We start from the raw sequence: 17,105 nt of genomic DNA on the forward strand, positions 1-17,105 counted from the left end.
AAGCAAAGCTAAATATCTCTGTTCTTTTGATTTAACTCAAGGTTATTGGCAGATCCCTTTGGATGAGAATGCACAGAAAAAATCTGCTTTCATCACAGATATAGGACTCTATGAGTTCACAATGTCTGATACAACATCTGTACACAATTCAAACATTTTGTCAAAATTAGGGTTAGCTTTTTAGACAAGATCTTTAGATGAGATTTTCTTTAACTTATCAAATCTTTCCTGGCATGCTTTCATCCAAACAACTTTGTTTGGCTTAGTCTTTTTACATAGGTGCCACCAGACTCCTTGTTGTTTATGAGTTCACAATGTTACTGTTTGGCTTAATTAATACTGGGGCCACCTTCCAGAGGCTGGTTAACCAAGTGTTAAATGGTTAACAGAACTTCACAAGAGCATATGTGAATGATATTGCAGTGTTTAGCTACACTTGGGCTGAATACAAAACACCTGGGAGTTGTACTGTCAAAACCCAAGAAGGCAGGCCTAACCATAAAACCTCTCAAGTGCAAAATTGGAGCAGCCAGAATTCCTTATCTGGGACTCTGTTTCAGTGTGTGTGGAGGGTCAAATATCTCCCGGTCCTTTGAACGTAGAAGCCATTGTGAATTGGTCTGTATCCCAAACCATAAAGGAGGTCATATCTTTCATTGGTCTTGTAAATTATTACAGAAGGTTTGTGTGGGGGTTCAGTGATGTATCTGTAATCACAGATTTATGTAAAAAGACTAAGCCAAACAAAGTTGTTTGGATGAAAGCATGCCAGGAAAGATTTGATAAGTTAAAGAAAATCTCATCTAAAGATCTTGTCTAAAAAGCTAACCCTAATTTTGACAAAACGTTTGAACTGTGTACAGATGTTGTATCAGACATTGGTCTAGGTGTTGTGCTTATGCAACAGGAGAATAACAAGAAGCACACAGTTGTTTTTAAGCAAAAAATTGACACCAACTGAACAGAATTATTCTATCATAGACCAGGAATGCTATGCTGTAGTGTGGGCCGTTAAGCAACTAAGGTCCTAACTTTTCAATATGAAGTTCAAGGTCTTAACAAATCATTCACCATTGATCTGGCTAAGCAAAACTAAAGGCTCAAATGCTAAGCTTCTGTGCTGGAGCCATATACTTCAAGAATTTTGTATGGAAATCGTGCTCATAAAGGGAAAAGAAAACATGGTGGCAGATGCCTTGTCTAGGAAGGAGGGCCCTGACCCACTGCCTCTCACTTCTTGTACACTGCCTCGCATAATGTGGCCTTGTCACAGACTCCTTCGGAGTCTGTTTCTTTGGAGGGTGGCTTCTGCCCTCACTGGGACCCCCCCTTAGTTTGTTCCTGGTCAGGGTAGTTCTTTGACTGTGACTGGAAGCATGCCTCAGTCTCTTAACTGTGCTGGGGGAGGGAGCCTGGTACAGCATGTTGCCCCTTTGCTGTCCCAGGCTCTTCTACCTTCCACTCCAACCTTCTCTGCACTCCCTCCTTTATAGTATAGGAGCAGGATTTTATAACTGTACTGTGAAAATTAATGTATGATTTGATTTCATCCTGCCAGCCACCCTTTTTGAATAGCAAAAAGGAAGGACCCTCTGGGACTATGGGATTCTGTTTCCCATATGCATTACAAATTGGGCCCTTTTAGTTCTTTGTTTTAAGGTTAAGTTAGTAAGAGACAGAATCCTGTATTGTGTCTATGTTAAGTAGATTAGAGGAACATTGAAGGCCTGGGCCTCAGTGTGAATTGTTTTGGTTATAAAACTTAGGAAGGTTTAATTTACAATGTCTTTTTGCTTGATATAAAATGCTGCTGTTTGTATTCTCAAAGGTCTCTGTAAAAGACTGTTTGTGTGAATAAGAAATGCATGCATCGAAAAAAATAAGGTGTAAAGGCCATTGTAACCAGATGGTCAAAAAAGAAGGAGCAAAAACATTTATTAAAACTTATTGACGCCAGAAAACCATCAACGTGCATCCATGATTGAGGAAGGGCTGATTAATAACCCTAAGGTGGAGGCTGGCACCCCTAAAGACAATTAATTAAATCAAATCCAGGACAGAATGACCCTCTCGGAGGTGTTTGAAATATTTACATAAAAAAATAACACCAATTAAAAAGTAACCGGTCAAAAACTAACACAGCAAAATCCATAAACTTAAAAAACAAAAACAAAAACAAAAAACCTATAAAATTGGGGTGCTTTGCCATGGGACTTTGGGTTCAGCTTGCCACTACTCCAGGAGCATTGGATCGTGACCGACAGAGCCCGGCTCCCCTCTGCGACCAATCTGGCTGGCCACTAGATTGATCCAGATTCTGGACTGGTAACTGTCAACATCATCTGGCGGAACTGTGTGCATGGTATGTGTGTGTAACTAAAAAGCATTTGCTAACTGCTGTATTCTCAATAAATGCGGCGTGTTGCCTTCTCCCCTGTAAAAAATCTCGTGTGCTTTGTTTAAGCATAACAATAGTATGTCTTGTTTCTTCTATTGAGCGCAGCTGTGAGTGCCCGCCTCCATGGTTGACAGCTCTGGCAGCTGCGTGTGGGTGTGACTAAACTGCTTGCCTGCAGATAGGAAATGCTCCTTGTAACACTCTGTACCTCAGGGGAATACCCTGTACCCCCGTGTTCATCCTTATAATATGATTGTGTGGTATCCAATGCAAAGTTTGTCATGTCGGGTGTCTCCGGAAGGCTCCTGATGCACTGAGCATTGTTGTTATAGTACTGTTATAGGTTGTAATTTCATGTATATAGTTATGAGGCTGAAAATATGTCCTCATGGCTTAAAACAAGCCCAGGCAAAACTCTCCAGAAGCAGAGGGGCAGTTCACACCTCATCAGGGCATGTATGGGACAAACCCAGCTCACCCTCATAGGAATAAAGGACACTGGCCTAGGCAGCAACAAAGGATCTGTTGGACTCTCCAGTGAGTCACCCCCATTCCCTTGGTCAGCTTGGGACTGCGATGAGATAATGCTCACCTGACTCTGAAGGGTGGGGAGGGGGCAAAGCCAAGAAAGAAGAAAGAACATTATAAAAGGGAGAAATGTTTGCCCTGCTCTCTCTCGTCCACCTCCATCTACAGACACCACCACCAAGCAGCTGAAGCGCTGCTGAAAGGGGAGAGTGTGGTTGAAGGGCAACCAGCCAGCCTGGGGTGAGAAGCATCTAAGTTTGTAAGGGCACTGAAAGTGTTAAGATCAGCTTAGAATGCGTTTTGCTTTTATTTCATTTGACCAAATCTGATTTGTGCTTTGACTTAGATTTTAAGTGATTATATCTTTTGTAGTTAATAAATGTGTTTGTGTATTCTACCTGAAGCAGTGCCTTTGGTTTGAAGCGTGTCAGAGACTCCCCTTGGGATAACAAGCCTGGTACATATCAATTTCTTTGTTAAATTGACGAACTCATACAAGCTTGCAGCGTCCAGCAGGCATAACTGGACACTGCAAGATGGAGGTTCCTAGGGTTGTATCTGGGACCAGAGATATTGGCTACTGTCATTTGGTTGCACAATCCAAGCAGCGGTTGGCCAAAAGTGCTCACTCACGTAGCTGGGAGCAGCTTACATGCTAGAGTCTGTGCGTGAATAATCAGGGGGTGGGGGTTCTCACAGCGGAGCAGGGTAAGGCTGGCTCCCAGAGTCGAGGGTTGGAGTGACCTAGCAGATCATCGGTCCAGATAACACCAGGGGAACGTCACACTCCTCTCCTGCCTAAGCTCAGTATGGGTTTTGTAGTCCCCGTTACAGGCCCTGATCTCAGTTGGGTTCTTTAGCAAGAGGGCCTTCAGCAGGGGACAAAATTGCCTTATTCACTATAAATGTGCAAGTGTTGGCAAGACTGTACATGTTGTGCACGCACACTGGAGTGGGCAGGAGGAATTCAAATATCAGAAGACAGAACAAAAAACATGACTGATTTTTTTTAAAATCTCATATTTGGGACAACAGCATGATTTTGGGGGGTGGAAGGGGAAGGTCTGACTCACGATTTCTGTGCTTTTAGGGTTGCAGTACTGTGTAATACACACTGCCAGTGGAGCACTGTCAATTAGTTTTATTGTATATCAAATGAACTCTCAACTTTGCTGAATCCAAACTGATACTGGACTGCTGGAAAAAAACTCATGGAACTTGGGATGATTTCTCCGCCAAATGTTAGCTTTCCATTATCTCTATCAGAACTACTAAAGCTTTTTATTTTTAAAGTCACAAAATTTTGACTTTTTTTTGTTTCTCTATTCTTGAAAACAGCTCAACCATTTAAAAAAAAAAAGGTTTTGGGTGAAAGTTTCAGAAATAAATTGCTTCCTGAGTTTAGCGCAAATGTTCTAAATTTCAGCTAAAAATATAAAATGATCTGTTAGAATGGAAATGCTTGGGCAGCCTTAATATAGGCGTCACAATGTCTGTAACTATAAAAGCACTGCACAGATAGAATAGCTCCTGGTGGTTATGCCTTGAAAGCTTTTATGATTCAGATTGTGAATATGTTCTTTTACTCCACAACCCAGCAGTATATATCTATCGTTAATTCATAGATAGTTCTCTGAAGATCATATTAATTACTGTCCTTTCTATTTTAGGATATTGAGACATTTGAAAAGAAAGGACCCCATGCAAATCAAACTAGAGCATTTAGAACAAGGATTTTCTCTGTATCTAAATGGAGCTAATTCAGAGTCAAGAAACTATCGCAGAAAACCAAGTTTTCAAGAATTCTTTAGATGTGGGTTGCAGACTGCAAGGATAAATGGTGAGTTAAAAGTAATAGTTACTCAATATCTTACTACAGTCACCATTTTAAACCTTCGCTTATCAGACGTGTAAGCTATCACCATGGCTACTGGATTTTAAGGAAGGTGAACCGTGAGGGAGTAAGGGTAGTAAGACAGTGCTAGCTGAATGTGGTGAAAATGAGGCTCCGTGGCACCCCTTCATCAAAGCACTAATGCCTATACTACACTACAGATACAATCCTAACAGGAAGCCTGCTTATAACTCAGTGGAGCCCCAGCCAGATCCAGTATTTAATGTAAACTGGATCTTAAACATGTTCGTAACCAGGCTGAAGTTATGTAACACAGTTGGAGCTCAAGTTTGCTAAGTTGAAACCAACATAGTTGTAACCAAATATTGCCTTTTTTCTCTTTTTTTTACCCTCCTATGAATTTGTCTAAATTCAGTTTCCATCCATTGGATATCATTATGCCTTTGTCTGCTAGAATACAAAGCCCTCTACTATCAGAAATCTTTTTATGTACCAAGTTACCTCTTAACTTTCTGTTTGATAAGCTATAAATATAGGGTTACCATATTTAAAAAATAAAAAAAGAGGACACTCCATGGGGCCCTGGCCCCACCCCTTTCCCACCCCAGCTCCGCCCAACCCCACCCCTTCCCGCCCTAACTCCGCCCATTCCCTGCCCCTTCCCCAAAGTCCCCGCCCTAACTCCCCCTCCTCCCTCCCAGCCACACGAAAAGGGCTGCCCGAGCACTACCAGCTTCATGGTTTGCCGGGCAGCCCCCAGATCCTGCGCCCCCGGCCGGCGCTTCCCCAGCACAGCTGGAGCCCGGGAGGGGAAGCGCCCAGCTGGGGGCACAGGGTCTGGAGGCTGCCCGGCAAACCGTGAAGCCGGTAGCGCTCGGGCTTTGGGCAGCCCCCATGCCTCCGGACCCTGCGCCCCCAGCCAGGCACTTCCCCTCCCGGGCTCTGGCTGCTGTGTTCCTCCCCTGACTCTTCAGCTCTGTTTAAGAGCTGAGCTGCCCAAGCGCTACCAGCTTCGGGCAGCCCCCATGCCTCTGGACCCTGTGCTCCCAGAGCCCGGGAGGGGAAGTGCCCGGCCGGCGGCTCAGGGTCTGGAGGCATGGGGGCTGCCCGAAGCCGGTAGCGCTTGGGCAGCTCGGCTTTAAACAGAGCCGAAGAGTCAGGGGAGGAGCACAGCAGCCGCGGGAGGGGAAGTGCCCGGACGGCGGTATTTTTCCCGGACATGTTCGGCTTTTTGGCAATTCTCCCTGGACGGGGGTTTGATTACCAAAAAGCTGGACATGTCCGGGAAAAACCGGACGTATGGTAACCCTAATAAATAGATTGAGCTTTTTAAGTGTCTCACTGTAAGGCAGATGTGCCAGTCTTAATTCGTAGGCCTCAAATCTCCTACAATCTCTCTTCTAGAGGTAGGCCATATCCATTAGTAGGCCATAGTCCTTATGCCCTAATCATTCAAGTGTTGGTCAATTCAGATCAAGGTATGGCACATGTGTGTGTATGTATGAGAGAGAAAGAGAGGAAAAGGCAGAAGTGTTCAATAAATATTTCTGTTCTGTATTTGAAAAAAGCAGGAGGGTGCACTCACATCACTTGAGGATGATGAAATACTTTGCAGTCCATTAGTAATAGGGGACACCTGGTAAAATTACTTGTATTCAAGCAAATTCAATGGCAATCAATCAGAACTATGCAGTTCAAACGTTCAAATTAACATCAGATTGACTGAGACCCTCTTAAAAAGAAATATTGCATAGCTTGATTCTTTTTATTTACCTTCTTATCTTTAAGGCTTTAGGGTTCACACAAGGAGGGGTGACATACCTACACACACACACACACACACACACATAGGCAGAGGTGATATACACACACTCCCGTACACCTCTCTCACACAAGGGAGGGGTGACCGACCGACCAAACTCTCCTTGCCCAGCGTTCTCCGCCCTCCATGCTTGTCGGGGCTCCTGAGACAGACCAGCCTCTTCTGGTATCTGGCACCATGTCTTCCCGAGGAACACATGGGTCACATGCCCCTGCTCCCCAGATTTCTGCCAGGGTTCACACCAGAATGTGGCCAGCAGCAGCCTTTTGGCACTGTGTGGGAGGGAAGGGACGGGATCTACTTCCAGCTGCAGGGGAGAAGAAGAGGGAGAAGGGATGACCTACCCTGTGTCTTTGCAGAGCTCATCTCTTCTCCCCCGCCCCACTCCTGTATGTCTGAAAGCAGCTTGCCCCTTCCTGCACGCTCATGCAGGGCTTGGTTCCACCTGGCCAGTGCCCCAGGCCGGAGGGTCTTGGGCTTTCCTGGAGCACCAGCCAAGTCAGAGGCAGTCGGGGAAGGACAGAGCCTGCCGGTCAGGCTGTTGATGATCTGAGTGCTCCTCCGCACAGCACTGGGAGCAGGAAGCGCCCCGCCAGGAGGGATATGGAAGAGCAGCAGGGCTGAGGAGGGATGGGGGGAGAAGGGGCAAAGCAGAGAGAGGACAGTGAGAGGGGGAGCATGTAAAGGGCCGATGGGTGGGCAGCAGAGGCAACACATAACCAACCGTCGCCTGGCGCCTTTCTGCACTCACCAGCCACTGCAGCTCGCTGCCAGTGCCAGCCAGAAACAGAACGGGGGGCGGGGCCCTGCTGGCCAGGAGCTGGCATGCAGCCAGGGCTGCGCTGAAGGACCAGAACGGGGAGCAGCCAGTCCCATGGGCTGCATCTTTGCCCCGCCATCAACCTTGCACACCCATCCCCATTGCCGGCCACTGGACACACCCCCCATTCACCACTTAGAGTTGTAGAAGAAAATCTCTGGTCACTGAGGTTAATTTTTAATAAATCTTGTAATGATGGGGAAATTCCAGGAGACTGAAAGAATACTAATGTGTCAATATTTAAAAATGGCAAGCAGGACGAGTAGCCTGACAGCAATAATTACTGCCAGTAAACATGGTTTGATGAAAATAGATCTTGTCAAATAAGCCTGATTTCATTTATTGAGGAGATTACAAGTTTGGTTGATAAAGGTATAAGTATGAATGAGGGTTGATTTTATGAGTTTGCTGAGGTGCCATTTAGATATTAAAAGTGAAATCTAACAAACTAGATTTGCCAATTTTATAAGTATTACAGCCAATATCAGAATGAAATTTAATTACGTTACTCTCTTTTTATTGAGTCCAGGGAGCTTTAGCTTAGTAATTTTAATGCTAGGTTCTTCCCAGGTCAATTTTTACCTGGGACAGTATTTCTAAAATCAGGATGTTTGGTTATTCTTAACCAATCAACAATTTATTAATTCACCCAGAACTATATCCATATACAATCAGCAGTTCAGTAAAACTTTGGTACAACCAATGTTTTAGGCAGTAACTGGATACAAAAGATAGTCTTGGAAGCAATTGTCATAGTCTAGGGGTTGAGGCTCAGATGTTCTACCACGTAACAATACAAATCACAAAGATTTCTTCTTATATTTACTTATGATCTTCAATCTTCAGTTCTTTAGTATCTCTACCACATTTATTATACTTCAAGTTTTCCTTCAAGGAGTAAGGATACACTTGTCTTAAAGGCACTTTTAAGGATGTTTTCCCTGCTGTTGAATGGTTTGGTCTGAAAGGGACAAGTTTAAAATATCAAGTAGTTGCTTAAAGTTATTGTTTTATTGTGTGTTTGCTTTAAATCTCTTAGGTTAGTTTGCTTAGACTTACAAAGGAGTGCATGCAGATAGCATTAGTTAAAATCCAAAATATGATTTCTTGAGGTCTCACTAAAAAGTGTAGACTCATTAAAATAATTTTCAGTTCTTTATATTAAAGAACAGAAGGCGAAATACAATCTTATTTGAAATCTCAACACTTCTTTAGGGCTTACAATAGCACAGGAGACATTGTCCACCTACGGAGAGCCAGTTTATTTGATTCATAAAGGCATACAAATGTGCAGCTTCTAATTTGGGGTGAAAGGCATATCGGCAGGATGAAACAGATTCTCCATGGTATATTTGATTCATACGGCAAACAGATTTGGAGTGAAAACATGTGAACTGGACTTCTTGGAGTAAATAGGAAATTTGTTCCCTAACATAACATGCTTCTTCGTGACTGGTTTAAGCTCACAGCTTCCCTGATCATCTCTTGATTGAGATACACTTACAGAATGCAGTATGCCACCTTGCATAGGAAGGCAGGGTGTTATTGTGACCCAAGGACCTCGTGCTGCCAACTGGCAGAGGATTCTGGGCTTCTGCCAATCAGAAGTGACAGCACCTATGGGGGAACTCCAGATGGCGGCAGCTAGCCAGAAGGAATTACTGCCAAGCTTGAGTCCCCATCTCCCTGAAAAGCATTGGGATTACGCAAGCGTTTTTGAAAAGAACAATGAGGACTTGCTGCCTCCGCACTGAAACTATGACTGCCCTATAAATCTGCAACCCGGGGTGAAGATCTCTTATGGACTGATAAATGCGATATCTGAGCTTGAACTGGCAACCCTTCATGAATACATCCATGAAAACCTGGCCAAGGGCTTCATCCAGCCTCACCAGCAGAGGCTCCAGTCTTTTTTGTCAAGAAAAAGGATGAAACGCTATGCCTGTGCGTAGATTTGTGGGCTCTAAACCATGTAAAGATCTGAAACGGGTTGTGATGGGTTGGATCACAGAAACCCCCTTGGGGCTGCCAACTAATGTGCCAAGACTTCTGCCCCTGCTTTCCCTGCTAGCTTGGGACTCCAGAGCCCTGCCTGGCTGTGCCAGACGCACTTGCTGGCCACAAACACAGACCCAGGTCTGAACCACGTCCCACAAATTGCAAGCTTAACTGAAAGCAGCTTAAGAAGAGTCTTTAACACTCAGATGCCCAACTCCCAATGGGGTCCAAACCCCAAATAAATCCGTTTTACCCGGTATAAAGCTTATACAGGGTAAGCTCATAAATTGTTCGCCCTCTATAACACTGATAGATATACACAGCTGTTTGCCTCGCCTTTCCCCCTCGTATCAATGCATACTCTGGGTTAATTAATAAATAAAAAGTGATTTTATTAAATACAGAAAGTAGGATTTAAGTGGTTCCAAGTAATAGCAGACAGAACTAAGTGAATTACCAAACAAAATAAAACAAAACACGCAAGTCTATGCCTAATACAGTAAGAAAACTGAATACAGATAAAACCTCACCCTCATAGGTGTTCAAGTAAGCTTCCTTTTGCAGACTAGTCTCCTTCTAGTCTGGGCCCAGTAATCACTCAGACCTTCTGTAGTTACTGTTCTTTGTTCCAGTTTCTCTCAGGTATCCTTGGGGGTGGAGAGGCTATTTCTTGAGCCAGCTGAAGACAAAATGGAATGGTCTCCCAGGGGTTTAAATAGACTTTCTCTTTTAGGTGGATTACTGCTCCCCCCCCTCCCCGGTGTAGAATTCCAGCTCCAAGATGGAATTTTGGAGTCACATGGGCAAGTCACATGTCCATGCATGACTCAGAACTTACAGGTAGCAGCCATGGTTCGCATGCTACCTTGTACGTCCTCATGTAGACTTCTTATGTGGATTGGAGCCTTTCAAGATCCATTGTCCGTTAAGTGCTTCTTGATTGAGCACTTAACTTGCAAATTCCTTTCTAAAGAAACTGACCAAATACTTTACTAAGGCTATTTAAAATCAAACAAGTATACAGCCAATATTCATAACTTCGAATACAACAATGACACATGCATACAAATAGGATGAATATATTCAGTAGATCATAACCTTTATAGAGATATGTTACATGGCATATATAGCATAAAACATATTCCAGTTATGTCATATATACATTCATGAGCATATTCCCATAAAGCATTATGGGGTGCAATGTCACACGGGTATCCTCTGCCCTTAATCTGAGAATTAGAAGATCATGTGTAGTCTGCCAAAATCTTCAATTTAGTGCACAACATGTCAAGGGACGAATGGAAGACCATACGTCGAACCTGCTATGAGCACTTCAAATATTTAGTAATGCCATTCAGGTTGACCAATGGTCCTGCAACCTTTCTCAACACTTTGTGAATGACACATATTTAGAGACATCCTGGATCAGTATGTAGTCATCTATCTATCTTGATGTCTAAAAACACAAGTATGTCAGACTTGAGGAGCATCGTTATCACGTTCATTCCATCCTGGAAAGACTACAAAAGCATCGCCTGTTCACAAAGTTGGAAAAATGTACCTTTGACCAGTCCTCTACAGAATTTTTGGGTTACATCCTCCCCACAGAGGGTGTTAAGATGTACCCCCAGAAGGTGGAGGCCGTCTGTCACTAGACCCTGCCCTGGTCCTCCTGGGAGTTACAGCACTTCCTGGGCTTTGCTTCTTTTACCAATGATTCATCCCAGGCTTCTCAGGGCAAATAGCATCCATAACCAACCTCCTCCGCAATGCCGCCAAGTTTGTTTGGACACCTGAAGTTCACCATATTTTCGAACAACTCAAGGCTGCATTCACCAGCACCCTCATTCTAGCACACCTGGACCCAGGCATTCATAGTGGAAGCTGATGCCTCTAGTGATACTCTCCCAGAGGCATGGTCCACAGCAAATCTTGCACTCCTGAGCCTACTATTCCCAAAAATTTACCCCTGTTAAACAGAATTATGAAATATTGGATAAAGAACTGCTTGCAATTAAATCAGCCTTTGAAGAGTGGCACCATCACCTCAAAGGAGCCTGACACTCAATGCAAGTCTTTTCGGACCATAGGAACCTTGAATATCTGTGGAAGGCTCGGGCTTTGAACCAAAGACAGCTCAGGTGGACATTATTCTTCTCTCGGTTTGACTTCGTCATCACCTCTCTCCCAGGTACCAGGAAGGGAAAAGCTGACACCTTATCCTGAAAGGAGGAATACTACCGAGAGTGCACGGATCCAGCCAAGAACTACCCTGTCTCCTAAAACCTTGCAACTTCCTCAGTGCCACAATGCACCAAGACCTGCTTGATCTAATTCAGTCCACACAAACAACTGGGCTGGAGCCTTTGTGTTAGGACATAGGCGCCATTTATGGCTCAAACTCGCTGTCTGCCAAGAAGGAGCTCATCAGGATGAGCCTGGTAGCCTGTACTCTTGTGGGCAGTAGAGGAAAATGAAGAAACAGTGCTTGTTGAGGGAATGCAAATATGTCTGGGTTTGGACAGCAGAAGAGAAGGCTCAGATGAAGGCAGCACCAAGTTGATGGTCCTGGTAGGGGTTTAAGAGAAGGAGATACTAGGGATTGTAGACTCGGATGTAGAAAAATGGTGAAAGCCACTCTGCTGGGTGAGAGGATCACCTTGTGGTGGGTGGGGGAGGACGACAATTTCTTTGCAGTGTGCACATGCAGATGACAGGAACTGACAGTGAGGACCCATACTGATTTGATCATGGTAGCACTAGCCGAAAAATTAGCAGACCCTGTGATAATTGGCCAATATTGGCCTGCCTTTTGGCAAATGGGTAATTATAGCATCATAGAACCATGGGGTTGGAAGGGACTGCAAGGGTCCTCTATTCTAACCCTGTGTCAAGATGCAGGATTTGTTGTGGCTAAACCATCCAAGACAGATGACTGTCCAGTCTCCTTTTGAAAACCTTCAGTGAAGGAGCTTCCAGGACCTCCCTAGGTAGTCTGTTTTATTGCCTACAGTTCTTACAGAGTTTTTCCTGAGATTTAATCTAAATCTGCTATGCTGTAGTTTGAACCCATTGCCTCTTGTCCTGCCCTCTGTGGCAAAAGAGAACAACTTTTCTCTATCTTTTTTATGGCAGTCTTCCAGTATTTGAAGACCACTATTATGTCCCCCTTAATCTCCTCTTTTCTAAACTAACCATACCTAATTCCTTCAGCCTCTGCTCATATGGCCTCCATTCCATCCCTCTGATCATCTGTCTTGCTCACCTCTGGATTCTTTCCAGTTTCTCTACATCCTTTCTATACATTAGTGACCAAAATGGGCCACAGTACTCCAGCTGAGGCATAACCAGCTCTGAATAAAGCAGCACTGTCATCTCCCATGACTTGCATACTATGCCCCTATTAATGCAACCTAAAATTGCATTTGGTTTTTTTTTTTTTGAAACAGCATCGCATTGCTGACTCATGATGAGGTTGTGATCCAACACAACTCCCAGATCCTTCTCAGCAGTGCTGCTGCCAAGTCAGTTATCCCCCATTCTGCATTTGTACATTTGGTTTTTCTTCCCTAAATGTAGCACCTTACATTTGTCTTTGTTGAATTTTGTTTTGTTGTCTATAGCCCAGTTCTCCAAATTATCAAGATCCCTTTGAATTTTAGCTCCTTCCTCCAAAATGTTTGCAGCGCCCCATAGCTTTGTGTCATCTGCAGATTTGATCAGTATTCCTACACCCAGGTCATTTTAATAAAGATGTCAAATAACTCTGGACCCAAAACAGATCCCTGTGCAGCTCTTTTAGAAAAAAACATCCTATCCTGATTTTAAAGTTGCCAGTGATGTAGAATCCACCATGACCCTTGTAAATTGTTCCAATGGTTAATTACTCCCAGGGTATGTCTATACTTACCTCCGGGTCCGGCGGTAAGCAATCGATCTTCTGGGATCGATCCCGGAAGTGCTTGCCGTCGACACCGGTACTCCTGCTCTGCGAGAGGAGTACGCGGAGTCGACGGGGGAGCCTGCCTGCCGCGTGTGGACCCGCGGTAAGTTTGAACTAAGATACTACGACTTCAGCTACATTATTCACGTAGCTGAAGTTGCATATCTTAGTTTGAAGCGGGGGGTTAGTATGGACCAGACCTCAGTGATAAAAATTTACACCTTATTTCCAGTCTGCATTTGTCTAGTTTCAATATCCAGTCATTGGATCATGTTATACTTTTCTCTGCTAGATTGAAGAGACCATTATTAAATATTTGTTGCCCATATAGATACTTATGGACTGTGGCCAAGTGACCCCTTAACCTTCTCTTTGTTAAGATAAATAGATTGAGTTCCTTCAGTCTATCACCACAAAGCATGTTTTCTAATCCTTTAATCATTCTCGTGGCTCTTCTCTGAACCCTCCCCAATTTATCAACATCCTTCTTGAATTGTGGGCACCAGAGTTGGACAATGTATTCCAGCAGCAGTCACACCATTGCCAAATACAGAGGTAAAATGACTTTTCTACTCCTACTTAAGATTCCCCTGTTCGTGCATCTGAGAATTGCATTGGCTGTTTTGGCCACAGAATTGCACTGGGAACTCATGTTCAGATGATTATCCACCAAATCTTTTTCAGAGTCACTGCTTCCCAGGATAGAGTCCCCCATCCTCTAAGTATAGCCTACATTCCTTGTTCCTAGATGTATACATCTACATTTAGCCATATTAAAATGCATAATCTTTGCTTGTGCCCAGTTTACTAAGCAATCCAGATCCTGTTCTCTTCATTGTTACCATGCCCCAAGTTTTGGTTCATCTGGAAACTTTATCAGTGATGATTTTATGTTTTCTTCCTGGTCATTGATAAATGTTACATTCCATATGACCCAGAACTGATCTCTGTGGGACTCCATTGGAAACGGACCCACTCGATAATGATTCCCCATTTACAGTTATATTTTGAGACCTATCAGTTAGCCAGTTTTTAATCCATTTAAAGTGTTCTATGTTAATTTTATATCGTTGTACTTTATTTACATTAAAAAGTTATGCAGTATAAAGTCAAACACCATACAGAAGTCTGTTGCATCAACACTATTACCTTTATAACCAAACTTGTAAGCTCATAAAAAAAATCAGATTAGTTTGACAGGATCTATTTTCCATAAACCCATGTTGATTGGCATTAATTGTGTTACCCTCCTTTTCTTTATTAATGGAGTCCCATATCAGCCACTTCACTATCTTGCCCAGAATTGATGTCTGGCTGAGGGACCTATAAAGACCCAGTTTTATATGTAACCCTTTGTTTCCAAATTTCTGGGTGCTGTCCTATGAATCTCTATCTTTTGTTCAATAAACGTATACATACTTTTGCTATAAACAAATCTAAGTGGTGTGTGCTAGGCAAAGCTGTGTTCCAAGGTGAACTATTAAGTAGTGGTATACTGTTCCTTTGGGATCAGTGGGCCTGGTAATTCTGTGAGTGTCCAGCTGGGCAGGGACTGAAGACTACAGGGGATACTTGAAAGACTCTTGGGTTAGTTTGTGCCTGTCACTAACCTGTAAAGAGAGAGTGGAGCCTGTTGAGGTAGTTGTTAATGCTGCCAGTAGCAGGTGGCATCAGGGCACTGATCCCAGGCAGGCACAGACAAGGTTCACTCATGCTAAGGGCAGGTGGTAGCGTGGTTCCTCACAAACCTGGGTACCCCCAGGGAGCATCACACTTGTGTTTAACTTTTTGTGTGACATTGGAATCAAAAAAGTGTCTCAGACCTGGAGAGACTTATAAACATTCTGAAATAACTCCAAGGAGGATATGTTTTTTCAATGAGATTGTTCCTAATTCCTGTTTCAGATTCTGGTACAGCAGCCCAAGTAAAAGAAATTGAACTGCAAGGACGCAGCACACAGACTGCACCAAGCAAAATCCAGCGTAAAGGATGGTGTCAGGTATGGCGTGGCAGGGAAGAATGCATCCTTGGTGAACTGTTTGGGGCAGCAACAAGTTTGTTGGGAGGCCCTTTCCTGACCCTAACTACAGCTCTTAGTTCTGCAGTGTTACACAGGGAGACACACTGTGCAGTTCCTATAGCCTGAGCCGTAGTCAGTAGGGAATTCTTACATTCCTGAATTAAAGAAAAAGAGCAGCATGTACTGGGAGTGGATATTGCTTCCCCATAGGAGGACAGTGGGCGTCAGCCCCGCTTGTTTACTCCACAGGGAAAAAAGTATTTTAAAAAAAATCTCGTAGGTGATCAGTTTATCAGAATTCAGTACACTGTGTGTGCAGTAAGATGTCTTGATCGATGACATTTTACAAAATTGCTCTGGATGTTTGGGTTTGACAAGATGGATAAATATGGCTGCTCCCTACCACTGATTGCAGCAGTAGCTATGGCATGGTTCAGAGGAAGTGTGCATGCCCCCAGACAGCTAATATTTTTAATAGGATCCCTATGGAAAGAATAGGGGACGTGATTTCCACCTCAAGTTATTGGGGGAAAAGGGGTGGGGAACAGCAGAAAAAGGGACTGTTGATTAGACCAGGGAGCAAAAAGAACGTATTGCTGCAGGAACCAGTTTGTGGAAGAATGAACGTAATGTTTGTGTGCCCGCTATATTATCTTCCTTCAGTGACTTATTCTGCTTATTTTCATAGATTTTTAAGGCCAGAAGGCACCATTGTGATCATGTAGTCTGACCTCCTGTATGAATAGGCTATAGAATTAGTCAAATTTGTAAATTTTACAGTTCCAGCCTGGACTGATTTTAAAGCAAGATGATTGAAATAACTGATTTCAATCATTCATATAGATATAAACTTGATAACTGTACATGTCTCGCTCAAGCAGTGACTTGCCTTAAGAAATTTCTTCAGTCTTCATTTTTGGTATATCAATTTTGTACGATAATATTAGACCATACTTCTTCAAAATATAGTACATGCACCTGTTTCATTGAAATTCATGGGAATTTTACCACTAATGGGAACAGGATCAGATCCTACGTAAGGAACATTACTTGAACTAAATTAAATCCAACCACTGAGAGCAGCTTGCTAGACATTTTTTAGAAACCAAACTTTTTCCTTATTAGGTTTATACTTTCAGCAAAATGTTCAGTATTGTGTTATACTGAAATGATACAATATTGCTAGTAATCTATTATCTTGTGATAGGCCACAACTAACAGTCTCCCTAGGGAGCCACCTGTATGTTTTGTTTTTATATATATATATATATAAAATCATCCTTAGCAGCAGCAGTATGCATTTCTAAACTGTTTCTTTCTTACTACCAGACCTTGTATCTGTTCATCACACTTTGCACATTTGGCCCATAATTTTTTTAAATTATTTATTCATTTTATTATTATTTTGACACTGTCAGTAGGTACCTTTAGCATATTTTCCCATAGAGTGGTTTCTCTGATCTAGAGACCTGACAGGCTTTTCCTCTAAAATGTCTAGTAAGATAGCTGAGCAGCCTAGACAGGGTTTCTCAACCCGTGGGTCGGGACCCAAAATTGGGCCGCCACAATGTTTCAAAGGGTCGCATGGCAGCTCCCATCCCAAGGAGGTGGCTGGGCTCGTCTCCCTGTTCCAGGCACTACAACCTCTGGGGTCCCAGCACCACTCAGGTTTGGCCCAGATATTGTGATGACAGGAGCCCGGGTAGGCAAAATTTGAGTG

General features: G+C 43.4%; 1 protein-coding gene across 4 annotated transcripts in view; it reads left to right on the forward strand.

Annotated features, from left to right (window-relative positions):
* The window catches only part of KATNIP (katanin interacting protein), a 183,483-nt gene that overhangs the window by 10,191 nt on the left and 156,187 nt on the right, over positions 1–17,105 (forward strand). For all 4 annotated transcript variants that reach the window (XR_008446476.1, XM_054042252.1, XM_054042254.1 and 1 more), the window contains 2 exons: positions 4,597–4,766; positions 15,270–15,364. Coding sequence is in view for 3 of the 4 variants with exons in the window: in XM_054042252.1 (XP_053898227.1) it covers positions 4,597–4,766; positions 15,270–15,364 (265 nt within the window). In the remaining variant the exon portion in view is untranslated. The remainder of the gene's footprint in view (positions 1–4,596; positions 4,767–15,269; positions 15,365–17,105) is intronic.

Source organism: Malaclemys terrapin, chromosome 10 (genome assembly GCF_027887155.1).
Source record: "Malaclemys terrapin pileata isolate rMalTer1 chromosome 10, rMalTer1.hap1, whole genome shotgun sequence".
Taxonomy (NCBI): Eukaryota; Metazoa; Chordata; order Testudines; family Emydidae; genus Malaclemys; species Malaclemys terrapin.